Source organism: Xiphophorus couchianus, chromosome 15 (assembly GCF_001444195.1).
Source record: "Xiphophorus couchianus chromosome 15, X_couchianus-1.0, whole genome shotgun sequence".
Lineage (NCBI taxonomy): Eukaryota > Metazoa > Chordata > Actinopteri > Cyprinodontiformes > Poeciliidae > Xiphophorus > Xiphophorus couchianus.
In genome coordinates, this window is record NC_040242.1 from 5,241,869 (window position 1) to 5,259,674 (window position 17,806).

At 34.3% G+C, this 17,806-nt stretch overlaps 1 protein-coding gene across 1 annotated transcript; it reads right to left on the reverse strand.

Annotated features, from left to right (window-relative positions):
• Window positions 1–831: 831 nt before the first annotated feature.
• LOC114158374 (adhesion G-protein coupled receptor G6-like) lies at window positions 832–17,769 on the reverse strand. The gene is made up of 23 exons (XM_028039788.1): window positions 16,465–17,769; window positions 16,152–16,289; window positions 15,183–15,260; window positions 14,375–14,455; window positions 14,139–14,201; window positions 13,820–13,885; window positions 13,427–13,516; window positions 12,739–12,822; window positions 12,354–12,419; window positions 12,133–12,180; window positions 11,908–12,033; window positions 11,687–11,767; window positions 9,584–9,734; window positions 9,182–9,344; window positions 8,799–8,933; window positions 8,238–8,348; window positions 8,085–8,124; window positions 7,520–7,620; window positions 7,176–7,297; window positions 4,714–4,982; window positions 3,791–3,884; window positions 3,424–3,707; window positions 832–1,719 (listed from the first exon to the last, which is right to left on the reverse strand). The coding sequence occupies exons 1-23, from the start codon at window positions 16,526–16,528 to the stop codon at window positions 1,553–1,555; spliced, it is 2,622 nt and encodes an 873-aa protein (XP_027895589.1). The 5' UTR covers window positions 16,529–17,769; the 3' UTR covers window positions 832–1,552.
• Window positions 17,770–17,806: the final 37 nt, after the last annotated feature.

Sequence of the window (17,806 nt, forward strand, 5' to 3'; positions counted from 1 at the left end):
GGGGGAATCCCGAGGCGTTCCCAGGCCAGCCGAGAGACATAGTCCCTCCAGCGTGTCCTGGGTCTTCCCCGGGGCCTCCTCCCGGTGGGACGTGCCCGGAACAATTAATAATTATGCCACAAAATTCTTTGGGCAAAAATATCTAGCCATATCGGTAAAGAACAATTGACAGGAATAGAATGTTGCTAAAATAAAAAGCACAAAAGCAACTAAAACTAGCCTAGTGTCTGAAACCAGCTTTGCTGCATTTTTACCTATTAGAAGGTAAAAATGCCTTTTTATATCCTGCCTTGTAATGGAGGCAGGATAAAAATAACCACACATTGTTAACATATCATTTACGTATTATTTACAGTAAACAATGGAATATTCACTAAGAGTCACAGACCAGGGATTTCCTGGCTAATTTCCTTTGCTGATTCATATTTTGACTTCTGACCTCTGTTGGCTTAATTTGTGTGTTGTAACTAGATCTGTTATTCAAAATTCATATTTTGCATGTTTTTACACTTCCATTTGGGTTTCTATTGCTTCTAAAAACAGCTGTAGCACTTTAAAAAGAAAGGGGAAAAAAAAACTACCAGTCCCAAGGGCACTCCGCCCGTTACCTAGCAACCCCCGAAGCACTCTGTCGTCACCTAGCAACCCGAGCCAGAGCTCCTGCACGTTTGGATAGTTGTTTTTACCATTGAACTGGACGGAACCGGATAAAGAAGCATTGAAATGGTATATAACTTTGTATGTATAACTTTGATGTAAACATTGGTTTTATGATTGATTTTTATAGGAAACAGTTGGAGAATCTGCACAACAAAAATGAGAGAAAAAAGGTTATGGAAGTTTTTCTTTTATTATTATTTTCACTTCACATAAATATGCATAAAGAGACACAGAAAGATTGAAACATACATTTATACTAATACATCGCTTAACAATAATCTACATTACATTGTTTAGGATAAAAACAACATTTTATTTTAAAAAAAAATACCATGAATCTTAGCTGCAACTTTCCCAATTAAGGTGTCTGATGTTTCATTGCCTTTTCAGAAAATCCAAATAACATCAGAAAAGTAAAGGTTTCAAAAGGAGCAGGAACATTTTTACTGTAAAAGCATAAATTAAACAAAAACTTTCTACATGTTGTTGGGCTTTAATACAGAGCAGGTTCCTGGTTTTATTCAGTTAAATTCAAAAATACTTTCTTGATCCCAAAGGGAAATTAAATATTGTTGTAGCTCATTAATTCAGATTTTTCAAATTGTTGTTTTAGGTGGTGATGTCTGTCTTTAGGAAAGATCTCCTGTAGCGGTCTGTATTACAGAGAATCTGAGAAAGCCTCTGACTGAAGATACTCTGTTTTCCCAAGACAGTCTCATGAAGAGGACGATTAAGATTAACCTGAAATCTTTACAAATGTCTATCTCATCAAAATGTTTTTAACCCTAGTGTATAAAATCAGTATCAGGAGACAGAATTACAGTATTTTACATGGACACACTGTACACGTTTTCTACTGGTTCCAGTTTAGATTTCTCTGTCCCACCACAGATCACGTGCCTTTTTGTTTGTCAAAACTCACATATGGGTTCACAACACACTCCAGTCCGGTTTTAAGAGTACTGACGCTGGTGTTGGTGCTTCCCGAGTTTCCCTTCGCATTGGCGCCGCCTGGTCCGACTCGGGTTGTCTTGTAATAGTAGATGAAGAGGAAGAACCCTGGCAGACACAAAGACAGGAGGATTCTCACTAAATAAAAATATTAAGATGATAATGATACCTTTTATTTATAACCACCTTTTTAAGACAAGACTAAAAAAAAATTGCATTTAATTGTTACAAAATTTGTAAATTGATAAAGGGAGAAATCAGAAAAATATAAGGAAGGATTAAACTGCGTAAATCTCAGCAATATTTTTTTCCAATTTCTGTTTTTCTTTGAACTCTAACTTGCCGATTCTGATCTTCCCATGGACAACACAAGCAAACCTTTTTAATTTTGATTTTAATAGGAAAAAAAAGATATTTCCAGATCATTCCCATTTATGCTTCATTGCATAAGTTCCTAACTTTATCAGCTTTACTAAATTCATAGCCTTTTATACATTTTTTATGCATTTATTCAGCAGGTGAAAAATAATACAGACCCAACAAACTGGTGAAACATCAACAAATATTGTCGATATTTCACCATTTTTTATTTTATCCATGCTATCTCTAAAAATCGGAGTAGTTTTGAATCTTTGGTTGTTAAATCCATTTTATGCTTCATATTCTAAATGGAAACATTCAAAGCAAACATGGGTTTCCAATTCAGTATTCATTACATCTTCTGTAAATATCACTGCAGTATTAGCAGTGGGAAATACAGCTTATCCTTTATGTCTTGATAATGTCTTAAAATGTTATCAAGTCCACAAATACAATTAAAAACTACAGTGGAATATATTAAATGATTTTAGCTTTTTCTTATAGTTTAGAAAATATTTCTTCCTCCACCACATTTTTAAAGGTTTGTAGCAGCTCCAAATTCACTAACATGAGATTATTTAAAGATTCTCCACATTTATTTGTGTCATGCAGTTAATTTTCATCATTTTTCAGCAATATATTATTGCTGGACAATAAATCAATAACAATATAGGGTGATAGATATGGGATCAATATCAATAGATAGTACATCTGATATAATATTCAATAATTTCCCTGAACGCCGATCCGATATCACGCAGCATTCTGGGGGATTTAGGCAAGGCAGGTTGCAACTCACTCACTTATTCTTTGGTTACCTAGCAACAACTTGTTAAGTAACTTGTGGTTACCTAGCAACAACCTGTTGAGTAACTGCCACAGCAGCAGTTTAAGTATTTGCCACTGTGCCTCATAACTGCTTAAATTAAAAACGTTGAGTGGAAACTGTGAATAAAACAGGAAAAGTCACACCACCAGTTATGTAATATGTCAAATATTTAAAACAAAAAACTAATGAATAATTATTGATATCGACTGATATGAAACGCCAGCTGGTTACAAATGAAAACATATCTTTCTCCAGCACAATTTTAAGGTATGAAACAACCTCAAGCTCTGTAACATTTGCAACTGTTTTCCTGAGATCTTATGCGGTTAATTTTACATTTTTATGCACTATTGAGCACACACTCAATCATTCTAAGTACATTATTAATATTCCTATTTTAAATCTTAAAGTTTCTTTAAGTCCTAACTTTTTGAAGTGTCAAGTGAATTTGTTTTACCTGTGAAAATAAAACAGTGCAATGGTTAAAATTCTCATTTTAAAGTTAAAATTCAACATTGAAGACACATTTTACACCTTTTCTATCATACAAAAATGGCCGACTCTACCATTTTTACGAGTTAAAAATGTTCCATTTCATTTTCTAAATAGAAATTAGTGAATACCTTGAAATGAGTTGAGGATTGTGAAAATGTAGGTGGCTATCATCCGGAAGGAGCCGTAGGCGAAGAAGGCGAAGCCCCACGTGACACCCAGCTGGCAACACAGACCCAGAATGATCACTATTTTCCTGCCGGTTCCTGTTTCCTGTTGGTTCGCTGCTTTGCTTCTCTTGAGACAAAAGAGCCAGGACAATGTGATGATGACTGTGGTGAAGGTGAAGAGGAAGACCATCGCATAGTAGCCAACGTTGACGATGTAATGGACGTTATTGTCGTTAATCCAGCACCTGTGAAAAGTAAGATTAATCAGTTGGACACAATGAAAATGTAAATAAGACTGTATGTCATTCAAAGATGTTTTTAGTCTCACATTGCCACGTTGTTCTCAGGATTATCAGTGTAGATGATCTGTTTCCCATATTTTTTCAGGCTGGCGATAATAATCACCGCTATGCTCGGTAGAACTGGAAAAGCAGTCACGTATAAAAATTAAGTAGCAAAATTCATCTCCTACAATTGTGTATTTATCTGTTTTACAAATAATCTCAAATTATGACAAAGTGCTTTATAATGATGCTATTGCTTTCCAGAAACTTGGATGGATCTTTCAATAAATTTACCAAATACTTTCCACCAACTTTTCTGAAACTTACCAAGTCCTTTAATGGGACTTTTATGAAACTTTACAAATATTTACCTTAAACTTGCCAGGTACTTATTAGGGTATAGCAAAGTTCTTTAAAAAAAAACTTGTTGTGATTCCCTAACCACATTTGAAAAATGTATCCTACCAAATTGATTCAGATGGAAAATATTTGGTATTTATCTTTTAATAATGTTTTTTGCTTTCTTTTTGATTTCATAGTAAGTAGAATCACAAAAGTCCATCAAATTTTACTCAAAATCCACCAAAAAAGCTGCATCATATTGATTTATTAAACTAATAAAAGCTCAATAATACAAAGGTTTTCAAAGATAATAAGGAAGAGTAAAAGACAAAGTAATTTAAAATAGTAATAACTCTGTTTTGGTGAACCTTGACCTCTTTCGACATAACGATTTTGGCCCATGTGATGAAAAGTTTGGAGTTTGCTCGAATTACAATAAAGGTAACTGGTAAGTTTAATGGCAGATGAAGGAAAGTACCTGGTAAATTTAATCAAAGTTTCATGAAAATATTCAAAATCCATAAAAGTTCTAGAAAAGCAAAGCGCAAAATTTTTAGAAGAGAGCCAGGTAAGTCCTGAGTCGGCTCCAGAAAGTTCAGGCTTTATTATCGCAGGATGAACTCACTCCAGGTGATGACAGAAACTTTGAGCAGGTAGCGCTTTATTGCGATATTCCCTCCTCTGTACAGCTGCAGACAGAGGTGGAAGCCTTGTGCAGCAAACCAGCTGAAAGTGGTCAACATGGAGTAATGCATCACCGCTGCCATTATCTCACAACCCACATCGCTGTTCAGGTTTGCCACAAAGTGATTGACGACGAAGGTCAAATTTAGCAGGAACAAGGCGCAAACCAGGTGGATGAGGATCTGTGTGGAAGGACTGGCCTTCGTCTTCCTGTGAGGACAGAATAATTAACAAACAAAAAAAAAAAAAACAAGTGAGTGGTTATTTAAACTCCAGCTAAATAAATGTAAATTCCCTCCAAAAGTGGAATAATTAATATTCTCTTGGAAAGGCTGTCCCTTGATGTCCAAATGTTTCAACAAGTCTTCACTTCACAAACTGAACCACTTCAATTCTGGTCTATAAAAGACTAAATGAGAGTTGATTTTTGTTTCATTTGTACTTAATTTGTTTATGTTGTGAATGACTTTCTGATAGTTTGATCTGGACATCAGTCTGACTGAAGTAAATTTGGTTTTCATGTCGTCACTTCGGCTTTGGACCAGCTGAACAAAGTCTGACTCAACAACTTTTCTAGGGCTGAATTTGGAGGGTATGAAACTAGCTAGAATTTTTGTTTTGGCTTTGGATGACATTAAACAGACTAAACTGAGCCAAATTTCTACTGTCTTGGCTTTGGTTAAATACTGGATCGCTTCAGAGCAACAAAAAAAAAAAAAACTTCGACTTTGTTGTAGCAAAATTTGGACTTTATTTCACTAAATAAACAAAGCCTGACTTTTTGAAACTTAGAGCTGAATTTGCAAGGCACCAGACTAGCAAAAATTTTAAAAAATGTGGTTCCCTTTCCTTGTTATTTTTTCACATATTTCCTCTTTCTTTTCTTTTGTTTGTTTTTTTCCAGTTTTCTTTATGTGCTTCATCATCATCAGCATCTTTGATTTATCCTAATTTGGACAACAAATAAATGGGCTAAACTATATCTAACATTTTACTTCTTGTTTTAGTTTGAACAATGTTATTTTTACTGAGTTTGGACAACAACAGACAGGACAAACTAAACCAGACTTTTACCGTCATAATTGAAAAATAACATAACTTTTGTCCATTTTTCAGTCTTATATATTTTCCACATTTTGATAGGAAACATAGGTTAAAAAAATCATTTCTTTCTGTCCTGAATAGAGCAATAACATCCAGTGCTTTCATGGTTATGTTACAAAAAAAAAAATCTAAATTTTCTTTAACATAACAAATCGAGAAACATTTTTTCCAGGTGTACACACCTGAAAAACAAAAAATGCTTCAATGAGGTTATAACTGAGACTGTTTCATAAAATTGTTATTGTTGTGTGGTGTTTCACGAAACATTAAATGCTAAAAGAGTGCTTGAAATACATTTTTAAATAATGTAACAAACATTTGTATGTTTATATTTTTAGTCAGGCATAAAAGAGACAAAAAATAATTGCAGTTAAGAAAAATCTAGTAGATTAATATTAAATTTGGTTACGATGGACATTTATCTCCAGAAAGCCAACAACACAAATTAAATGAAAATTCTGGTATAATTTTGTTCATAAATGGGACAATAATTTATAACATTACTTTGGAAAAAAAATAACATTCTTAAAACCTTAATAAGAACATGTGACATTATTAATTATCTTAAATTGATTGTTTTAATTGCTTTTAATATGTGATGACCATTTTTGACTTGAATTATTTCAAAGTTTACTATAAATGCAAAATAATATATGTTAGTTTTTTTTCTTTATAAGACGTAACTGAATACAGAAGCAACCAATAACTGTAAACATTCCTGAAAACAGGACAGACTGATAAAGAAGAAGGTTGGTTATATTTGCATGATGTGCTGCTGCTGCTGTGCATATGGGAGTTTTCCATTGGACTCCAACAACGAAGCCACTATCCTACATTTCCATGCAGCTGCTGTAAATAAGTCCGACTAGAACTTACTGCGGTGTTTTGCTGGCCTGAAAGGCCGACTTATTTACATAAACTTTCCGTAAATCAACCACAACGAAACAGCAACACCATTCAGCCAAATTCAAGTAATTTGCCAGAATACTTTTATGGAGAAGCTGCCGAGATCATTATGGGTAAATATTTAAGTTTCAGGTGAAAGACAAGATGAGGAAATACAAAATGGAGTTTCATTTGTAATTAGATAAATATTACCCAAATGAAAATGGTATATCTGGAAAGCAAATCGCCCTAATTCTTGGAAAATAAGATGCTAGCTACCCAGCTAGCAAGCCACTTCAAAATAACAGAAAAATCTGCCCTCTTCTTGGGAAAGTGGAGAAATTTGTTTTTATGAATGCATATTCTGCATTTTCACTGTAAATATCTACAAACAAAATTGTTTCTGATTCCTACCTAATCAGGCAGTACATGAAGAGGATTATGCCGAGGAAGAAAATGGACAAGCCGCAGCCAACCTGCGTGATGATGGTGAGGATGTTCAGGTCAGAGCTGGAGATGGTTTCGTTTATGGGAGTCTGTAAGAAGCAAAAATCAAACAAACAAACAAACAAAAAAAACTAAACAGCGTTGACATTTTGTAGCATGATTTAAAAATGTTACAGGGATGATTTGTGTTATGACAAGAAAAAGGAGATACTGTGAGGTGAGACGGTAAAGTTCATACAGAAACAACGGAGCGTTTCGGTCCAGATGTTTACGATTGATTGATGAATGATATATAAAATGTAAAAACGTACCAGTAAGACAGCAAAAAACGTCAAATGTGAACATTCACATCTGATGTTGTTTCCATCGACTATAGTTTCACATCCTTCAGAAGTCCAGTTGGGTTTTCCCCCTGTAAGACAGGAACATAGAATAAAAATAGATATTACAAATATAGAATTTTCAATTTGTTAAAGTCGTTTTTTACATTATTTTATCAAACGCAGTACTTTTATACAGTTTGTAATGAGATGCCTAAAAATTATGCACATTATTAATGATTTAAATCAAGTTCTTGAGTACGTTTCTGTGCAACTGACATTCTGTTTTCTTTATTTGTCTTGTGTTAAAGAGAGTTTTGTTTCAGAAATGATGAATGCTAATAAAATGTTTCTTTATGGAGGGGAAGAAAAATCAGCAACAAATTGGTTTTATGCAGTAAAATGATGAAAATTGAGGTTTTCAAAACTTTTTGAGAACTTTATTCCAAAAATAATGGAGTATTGCTACGTTGTTAGCCGCTAGCTGCTTCACAGAAAAGGCTGAATCTGTCAGGATAATTTACATTTCATATATCAACTTGTAGTAGGGAATTACCTTCACCGTTCCACGAGCTACAGTTTGGATAAAACTTTCCCTGAAAGTAAAAGAGAGCAACACTAAACCATCTGTTGGAACAATAGAAGGAAATATCAAAAAAAAAATGCAAGAGATAATTAACTAAAGAAAAAAATTGTAATAAAAACTCACAAATTCTGCATTCTTGAAATTGATGTTTATTGTGTTGGTGAGATTCTTGATCGCAGTTCCCATCTCAATCGCAACAACCTCATCATAAAGAACAGTACTGTTCATCTCATCCTGGAGATAAAAATAGTGGCATTGACAACAAATGTTAAGCTGCATTATGTAACTTTTATATTAAAAAAATGTTTTTTACATATTTGTTGAAACTGTCAATATAATATGAGACAGGTAATTTGTGAAAAGATCAATCTCCTCCACTTCCTCCTTCAGTTATTTAGCTGTCTCAAGAAATGCACCAAAAACAACCAATCAGAACCAGGAGGAGGGTCTTAGTGCTGTCAATCAATCTTGTGTACTCGCTGCTAAATCTGTTAATGGTGGAGAAACAATTCAGCATTGCAGGAAAACTCTTTATTTGCCAATATTGTTGGCCATGCTAACTAGAATTAGCATGGTGGTCGGCTCTGCTAGCTGCAGCTTAGCAGAGAAAAGAGAAGGCGTGAGGGGTGCGCAGCTTTAAAAGTAATGCAAAAAGACAAAACATTATTGGTTCCTTCTCCATACCCGAGTCAAGTTCAAAAACCGGAGAACAGCTGCGAACGGTAGAGAGGCGTTTCGACTAATGGCCTTTTCAAACGCTTCTTTAGACACGGAGACGGATCTCGAAAATGTTTCAAGACTTTTCGAGTCTTCTATAATCTGTGGGTAGAACAAAGGACTGGTTTTAGAGACCAGAGATTCAGGGGATTGAGATAAAACAGGCAGGAAGTACATAATATTACTAAGATTACTTTAATGACAAAAGAAATCTGATTTTTTTAAATTCGAGAAGGTTATTAGTTTAACACATAATCAGCATATAATCCTGCTCAATCTGACCTACTGTATGTCTGCAGAGTGAATGTAAGTCAAGTCAGAACATGTGAGAGGGAAATGAAAGGACTCACTTTGAGTTTTTCAGTTGGAGTCTTGTAAGCGAAGGACACCTCATCCAGTTCTGCAGGATCAGTTTTTCTCACTATGACTCCCTGAACTCCTTTCGCCACTGACAGCTCAGCTGAAGTCCCATTCATTTTGGAGATTAAGTTTGCCATGTCACCCATGAACTCTCTGAAATATAAACAATCATGTAATATTATTCACGTAAAGATGGGATTTCACAAATCTCATCAAGCTGAATGTATTTTTGCTCTACTGTGAAAGCATAGAGTCGTACTTCTTTATAATTTAGCCAAACTAAAATAATCTCCTTTTAGTAGATTAACATGTATTGCCTGCTAAATTTTGATGTAACTGCAAGAAAGTCAAACGTTTTCAAAAGGATTTATTTAATATCAAGCATGTCTTACACAGCTTTGGATGCATCAATTTCTCCATCATCACTTTCAAAAATAGTGTTGTTAATTTTAATAATCTCATCAGGCTCCTTTATGGGATTGTCGCAGTTGACACACTTGGGGATATTGTCATGTATGTTTATTATGTACTTGTCTGCGTAGTCTGAAAGTCAATAAAGCAGAGTGGACAAGTCATCAGTTCATTCATAATTATAATCACAAATGTAAACAAACTATTCTCACAAGAATAACAATAGGCTACAGATTTCATGCATTTAACCTGTCAGGTTTTCCACATAACAACAACATGTGAGCAATTTCCTGACAAATCATTATGGTGGCTCTTTAACACTGTAAAAAGACATCAGTTGAACCAACTTAGTTGAATTGCTTCAATTGGTAACAAGTAACTAAATTAAGCTTATCTAACTTAATTTATTAAATTTAACAATTCATATCTATGAAACTCAATCTATTAAGTTTTTTTTAAACTGAATTCACTAAGTGTCTTTAAAGTAACACATTTAAGTCAGTCTTACTCAAATTAATTTAGTTTACTTCAAATAAAGAAGTAAACTAATAAAGGATCTCTTTTTTAAGAGGGTGTTTTGGGTCAGGTGGTTTTTATTTGAGATTAGTTAGACAGGAAAGTGAGTAACAATAGAGAGGGAAGACATGCAGCAAAGGTCATCAGGCCGGGAATTGAACCTGCGGCGGCCATTTTGAGAACTAAGGTCTCCTTTTGACCGTTGTGCCTCAGCCCTGCACCGATACCAACCTGGTTGTCTGCATGTCTTTGCTGCACGTCTTCCCTCTCTTATTTACTGAGTTAAAAAACTTAATACATTAAGTGATTCAACTTATTTGAATTACTTGCTACCAATTGAAGCAATTCAATTTAGTTGGTTCTACTGTATTATTTTTTCAGTGTACAGAATCTTTGAAAAACTAAAATAACATGTTAAAACACACATTTAAAATTATTTTAATTCAAGTTGCATTTTAAGTACAAAGGATAATATTGGATATTTTAGTTCCTTAGTTTGGAACAACTTAAACGTTTAAATAAATGATTTGTGTAAGAGTGATTTCAAGTTGTAATGTTCAACACATTTAATGAATTAAGATACAAAAACTTAGAAAATTGAGTTGGATAAACTTAATGAATTGAGTTGGTCAGACACTGGATACGAAACTGCCATTGAACTCAACTGTTTCAAGTAAAGTAAATTCCTTTCCGTTAATTTAAATTAGTTAGATTTGTAACTTTTACTTTTACTGAACACAAAAAAGTAAGTTGCCATCACTAAGCCAAACGAATTAAGTGAGATAAATAAGTCAATAAAATGAACTGCAGCCAAAAACTCTTTATAGAGTGTAATGTCAATTAAGTAGTCCATCCATCCATTGTCTGTTCACCCTTGTCCCTAATGGGGTCGGGAGGGTTGCTGGTGCCCATCTCCAGCTACGTTCCGGGCGGGAGGCGGGGTTCACCCTGGACAGGTCGCCAGTCTGTCACAGGGCAACACAAAGACATACAGGACAAACAACCATTCACACACACACACACCTAGGGAGAATTTAGAGAAACCAATTGACCTGACAGTCATGTTTTTGGACTGTGGGAGGAAGCCGGAGTACCCGGAGAGAACCCACGCATGCACAGGGAGAACATGCAAACTCCATGCAGAAAGACCCCGGCCGGGAATCGAACCCAGGACCTTCTTGCTGCAAGGCAACAGTGCTACCAACTGCGCCACTGTGCAGCCCCTCAATTAAGTAGTGTAACTTATTTTATCAAGCCTTAATAAACAATTGTGGTGCGCTGACAACATGCTAGCTAATGTTAAAACAGCTAAATAAATTAGGGTAACCATGGTAACCAGTGAGCTTTGCTATGTTGTTAGCCACTGCTAACAACAGCAGGAGTCAAGCTGCGTGCGCATCCGCTGTGCTAACAAACAAATAATCCCTAAATAACAACTAATAACCAACCATTTTAGCCATTTTTCACAACGATTCACTGCAGCCAAACTGAAGCGAATAATCAATAGAAATCAGATGTGGTGAAATAATAGATACACAGTTATTAAATAGTTTTTAAATTATACTTACCGCTGTTTTGGCAGGAGTCCTTATTATACGCAGTCCCTGATTTACACACAGTGTTTGTAGTCAGATTTCCATACATGCAGTCTTATCGGTTCAGGCATTCATGAAAACCAAAAAGATTAAATAAAACATCAAATTTGACAGCAATGCCTTTAACTTTAACTTAGATAATCTCACATCAGCACCGACATGTATTGGGTCAAAAGAAAAATAAAATTATTTACCAGTTGAATTTAAGCATTTCTTTCCTTCCATAGCACGAATTACCACTGGGACCTTTGTAAGATTTTTTGTAATGTACAGTGTAAAGTTTGGCATTTTCACTTGTGGCCACGTTTTCCACAGTTTTTCTGCAAGTTAAAATGAACTCATTTCAGTTTTTTACATTTATGATGTAAGTTTTATTACAAGTTATGATCTGCAAGTGTGAGATTTTAAGCTCAGCTTACTGTGTCTTGTTTGATCTTTCTGTAGGAATATCACACAGCTCTTCCTTCCTGTTAAAAGCAATGCAAAAACTTTTTTCTTTATTCAACATAAGTTAGTAAACACATAAAAAAATGATGAATCTGTGTTTTAAACTTTTACCAAATCATTTGAAAGAAGTGAAATTAATACATTTACACTCATTAGTGATATTTTTATAATAACTTTACCATGGTGTACCTACCAGTTTCAGAAACAGATGTGTTTATGATCCAATTCAAAATATCAGTCTTAACGAGACTTTTCAAATCTGGTGACACATTACAAGAAAAACGGGTCAATGTCATGTCCATTTATTGGAAAACAAAGAAAAAGGCAAAGTAAAGATTTAATAATTGGTCATTACATCCATCATCCAGTTGATTACATTGTTGGAGCCAAAAATTGTAACAAAGCAGCAGCAATTTACATAAAAACTTTTATTAAATAAGACAACATTATAAAAGACCAAATGAAATGCCTAGTGCTTAGAAACTATTTAAGATTTTGACTAAGTTCAAATTATGCATAGTATAAATTACATTTTACTAAATGAATTTACATTTTAATAATTGCATTTAGGATCTTACCAGAGTTCCCAGTGCTTTTGTCCAGATATAGCTTGAAAATATCTGTAACATTCCCAAGTACACTTTGCACAACTCCATCATTGTCTGTTTGGTTAAAAACAAAAACAGACAATTTAGGTTAAAAAAAACCAGCATCAGCATCTGCACATGTTTGGTATTCTCAGTCATCATCTAACATTGTAATATTCACAACAATTCCCAAAATAATTTAGCTCTTAATTATTTTTGGGAAATAACTCATTGCTGCTAGATGCCATAATCAGTCTGTCAAACTGTTATCTCTTTTTGGTGGATTACATTGATGGAAATAAATTGTATCTTTTGTGAATGGTTGTTTTCTAAGATTTAATGTAGCATTGGTTATTTGTTATGTGTTTTGTGGTAACAGTTCTAGTTCGAATGGCTTCACAAGCTAAGCAGCATTCATCTGAAAAGTTTTGTAACAGTCAAAAAAAATGATGAAAGACCTTCAGAGGATCTAAAGAGCCAGAGATTTCAGATTTTTAAAGGAGCCCAATAATTTATTAGCCATTTGGATTCCCAAAACAAATGATAACCTCAGTAATAACAGTTAATTTGACATTAAAAACATGTAACAAAAAAACTGGCAAGACACTGTGGCTTCAAGTTATAACAAATTATAGCTTAAAACTTAATACAGTAATAAAGACAACTTTAGTTTTCTTACCAGACTCCCATTGGGTCCTGTTTGTGAGTAGATTCATAAGAACTGGAACACTCGCATATAGTAAGTTCAAAACTGATTGAGTTCCAGGTGCTTTAATGAATCAGAAAAAAAACATTAACATTAACTCAACACACATTTTTTATATGAGCTGAAACTTTTACTGATTAAATCATTCATTAGACACAGTTGAGTGAATTGTGAAAAATGAAACAACATTCCTTTGAAAAAGATCAGGCACTGAACAGAAAAGGAAAGAAGCCACAGCTTGAAGAGAGCGTGAAGAAATCTTTCTTTTAAGGTATTATTGGCACCAATACTACATTTATTAATTGGAATATTGACAGGAAGAAGAGCAGGACATGCAGTAAAATGGCCTTGGGTTGGGAATCGAACCTGAGTTAGGGTTTACTGTGACTGCAGACTCTCCACTGTTACCCTGGGAGGCTGTATTGAAGAGACCTTAAGCAAGACAACTTTGAATTATTACAAGAAGGTCTGAATGTGTTGAGATTTTTCATTGTACTATGTTAGAAATGCATCAGTTCCCCATGGTAACCCCCTGTTAGCCTCCCTGTGCTTGTAGAATCAAGAAGGATTGTATTACAGAAAGCTACTGATATCGCATATCTGTGCTACTTTAAACAAATTATTTTTTAAACTTCCATACACCAATGATATTATAGTAATTTGCGACATACTTAAATGTTCTTACCAACGCCCTGTCCGATTTCTTTAATCTTTCCCACAGAAGCGCCAAACTTATTACCATTATTAGCTTATAAAGAGAGAACAAAAGAGTTTCAAGCTACAAATTACAATACTGAAACTTAAAGAACATTTCTGCTTAGCAGGTAGTGAGAAACATTAGACATTTTATGGCTCAACACAGCTATGAAATGCTTCAATACATTAAAATACAAATTTATTACACTGTAGTAATGTTCTTACCAAAAAGTTTCTCATTGTTTTTCAATATGTTTATAACACGATCAGATAATTGTTGCAGACCTGGCGGCAGTACGTCAATGCCTGTTTTAATTTAAGAAAAGAAAAAAAGAAATGTTATACAGACAGACACTTAACCATAACATTTCGTTTGGGGTCATACAGATGGGAAACTAACTGGAAACTTTCCCCATCTTAATTATTTCTCTAGGTTTGATGTATCTTGGGGTAAAATATAATTATATATTACGGCCAATTTCAACGTATTCTCTTACTATTAGCTAAAGGAGATACCAGTCTGACCTACATGAATGTTTCTAAAAGGATTTGGAGATTTAGGTTGTGTTAAGTCAACCCAAGTGAGTCCATTAAAAAAAATTATCTGGATCTGCCAAACATTCACACATTGACAGAAAAACTCAGAATGCATGTCACACACTTTAACCCAAACATTACATAACTGTGTGTTATTCTTTTCATCTCATTAATTAACAAATAGTCAGTTTAACCATTTTTTAAAAGCAAACCAGACATGGTGGATACACATGGGGTGTCTGTCTTTTTCATATATTCACAGATGCATACACCCCCCGCTCCCCCCCCACACACACCTCTCTTCTAAACAACACTGAAAAAAGAAAACAGGTGATCTCACTTAAAAATATAGTCAATTTATTACAAGTAAACAAATTGCAGTTTACTCCACAGAACAAAGTGAGAGCATCTGCGTTGGTTTAAAATGCCAGTGATGTGCATTTTAAATCTTAACAGAACAGTTAAATACAGTTTTACAGTGCATGACTCGTCTTACTGGTTAATGTGTTGTTGAGTTTCATCAAGATCTGTTCAACAACGTTCAGTAACTCGTCCGGAATCAGTCCATTCTTGCCTGTGATCATTTGACAGAAAATAAAACAATGTTTAGTTTTTCATAAATGGCACATTTATCCTAATGTTTTGGTTCCAGTTTCTGTGGTTAATGTAGTTAAAGCAAGTTTCTCCTGGCTGGCAGTGATATTTATATTATAGAGACCCAATTTGAGTATACAGAAGAGGATTTGGGCCTCTGGGAAAAAAAAAAAAAAAGAGTTTTCTGCGATTAAAAGTCAGAATTCTGTGAAAAAAGTCAGAATTCTGCAAACAATGTTAAAATTTAATGGTAACAATCACAATTCTGAGATTACAGTCAGAATTTTGCAAAAATGTCAGAATTCTAAGTTTAGTCAAAATTCTGACTTTTTTCACAATTGTGTGAAAAAAGTCAGAATTTTGCGATAAACGTTAGAGTTCTTATTTCTAGTTCCCTATGAATCAGATAGAGAATCTGTGGACGAAGGTAAAGAGGAAGAGGATGACACACAAAACCCCCACTCTGCTACGGCTTGAATAATTTTGGGTTAACTATAGTTGTCTTTCTTTTTTCTGTCAAAAAGCAGCATGACTAGGAAATGAACTCACTAACAACTTTATCTTTAAAACCATTTGATATCTGCAGTGAAGCTGCTGTATGTTCAAAATCCGATTCATTTTACTTTACGATATTCCTTTACCAGAAATCCTAATTCGATTGTGAGTGAACAAAAGGTTAAAACCACATGAAGCTCTTAAAAGTGCTGCTCCTCTAACGGAGGAAGATGAAACTCTTCTGGCCAGTCTAGTCTCGGATCTTTAGCCAAGATCGATTGACAACAACGGATCGAAAAGCTTGTTTGGTTTGTTTTTGCTGCTGATGATATGAATGCACCCATATGACATCAAACAGGACGAGCTTTGACCTCACCTGACAGTTTAGCTGTGAAGTGATCAGCCGCATTGATGATGCCGTAGAAGTTGTCAGCAACAACATAATTTGTGTTTCCTTGGCTTAAGCAGTCTTTGAGTTTATCTAATTGCTGAGAGCCAGGAAGCACAGTCACTGCTGAAAGATTTTGTTGAGGCAAGATATTAAAACGATTGCAGATTAATTACCTGTGCCTTTATCGTAGCAACAACTACGATTCATATAAAACATAAAAATATAAATTTTAAAACATTAAATACAGGTTTAGATGCAACAAATTTGTAACTTTTTAAAAAAAATTATGTTTACTTACAAACAGGAAAAATGCCCAAAAAGCCGACGAGGAGAACCTGAATTATCCAACTTTGCAGAGGCATTTTGTTTTCCCGGCTTTGAGTTTCAGTCCAGTTAAATGATCCGTTCTCAGATACAGTTAATTTAAGCAGCACAGACTGACCTGTATAACAATGATTAAAAAATGCCCTGTAAAATAGTCAGTTGTCACCGTCAAAGGTTTTGGTTTTCACTCTTTGCTGATCAGAGTCAAGCGATCAGAATAACTTGAGCCTTTTTGCCAAATGAAACTGCTAACAAACTTTGCATAATTACCAGCATCAAGTATTTTGGCTTGCAAATCCTCAGATCCTCAATATGTCATCAGCAGTGACTGTGCTGCTGTCCTAAAAATGCAAACTAGTAATAGGAAAAACACTTTTGCTTGAATAGCTCATTGATTCTTGAGACAAAAATCTTTCCTCCAAACAGATCTTTATTATTATTATTATTATTTACAATGATTTGACATAAGTCAAAACAGATATTAGGAAGTAAACACAACAGCTTACTTCCTAATCTTACAGACAAACTTTTGGAACTTTATTTTGTCATTTATTTATTTTTTATTTTTAAGAAAACTAGAAATGCCCCCATTTTGATTCTCTGATAGATTTAAGGCTGATTTACTAAATGTGGGTTCAACAGTTTTCATCATTAAGACATTACTTGCATAACAGATACTCCCAAAGTATTTAAAGTAAAAATATTTTGAAGTAGCAGTTCTTTTACTTGAGTTAAATGTTTGGATTCCTTGTCCACCTCTAAGTAATGTTTATGTTAAGAATGAATGCAATTCAAGAAACAACAGTTCATTGAAAGGAAAAGCAGAATAAATAAACGATGATTGTGACTGAGGAAGCCCAGTTTGCTCCGGTCCCGGTTCCTTTAAGATGCAAACATTTGGATAAGATCTGAAATCCGCTGGAAAAGAAATAAATGTTTGACTAATTTTTGTTCTGGTCCAGGAAAGTTGATCCTTTTTATAAAATTATTTATATCTTTGTGTTACTGTTTGTAAGAACCAAAGCTCTTTCGGGTTCAGATGCTCTCAGTTATGCACATTACCTCTTTATTATTTCACATAAACTCAATTTTATCAACTTAGTTCATTAACTCCCCACCTCTGCTCTCGATTTCCGACACTCTGAGTTCACTAATATCTGTGCAATACTCTAAGTTGTCCCTGTTCTGCTCCTTATTTCTGTATTTTATTTGTTTTTATCAGTTGCTTTGGTTCTTCAGATTTTAACATAAACATTTAAGTCTAAAGTTGTTCTAAAAATATCATATAACAGCTTGTAAAAAGGAAAATATGAAAA

What these genes read in the sequence shown, in the direction of transcription:
- LOC114158374 (XM_028039788.1), bottom strand. Translation starts at nt 16,528, where the DNA reads ATGCCTCTGCAAAGTTGGATAATTCAGGTTCTCCTCGTCGGCTTTTTG. An exon ending in ACTCAACAACACATTAACCA is followed by an intron (nt 14,456 to 15,182) that starts GTAAGACGAGTC and finishes AAATTAAAACAG; the next exon opens with GCATTGACGTACTGCCGCCA. An exon ending in TTCATGTACTGCCTGATTAG is followed by an intron (nt 4,983 to 7,175) that starts GTAGGAATCAGA and finishes CTGTCCTCACAG; the next exon opens with GAAGACGAAGGCCAGTCCTT.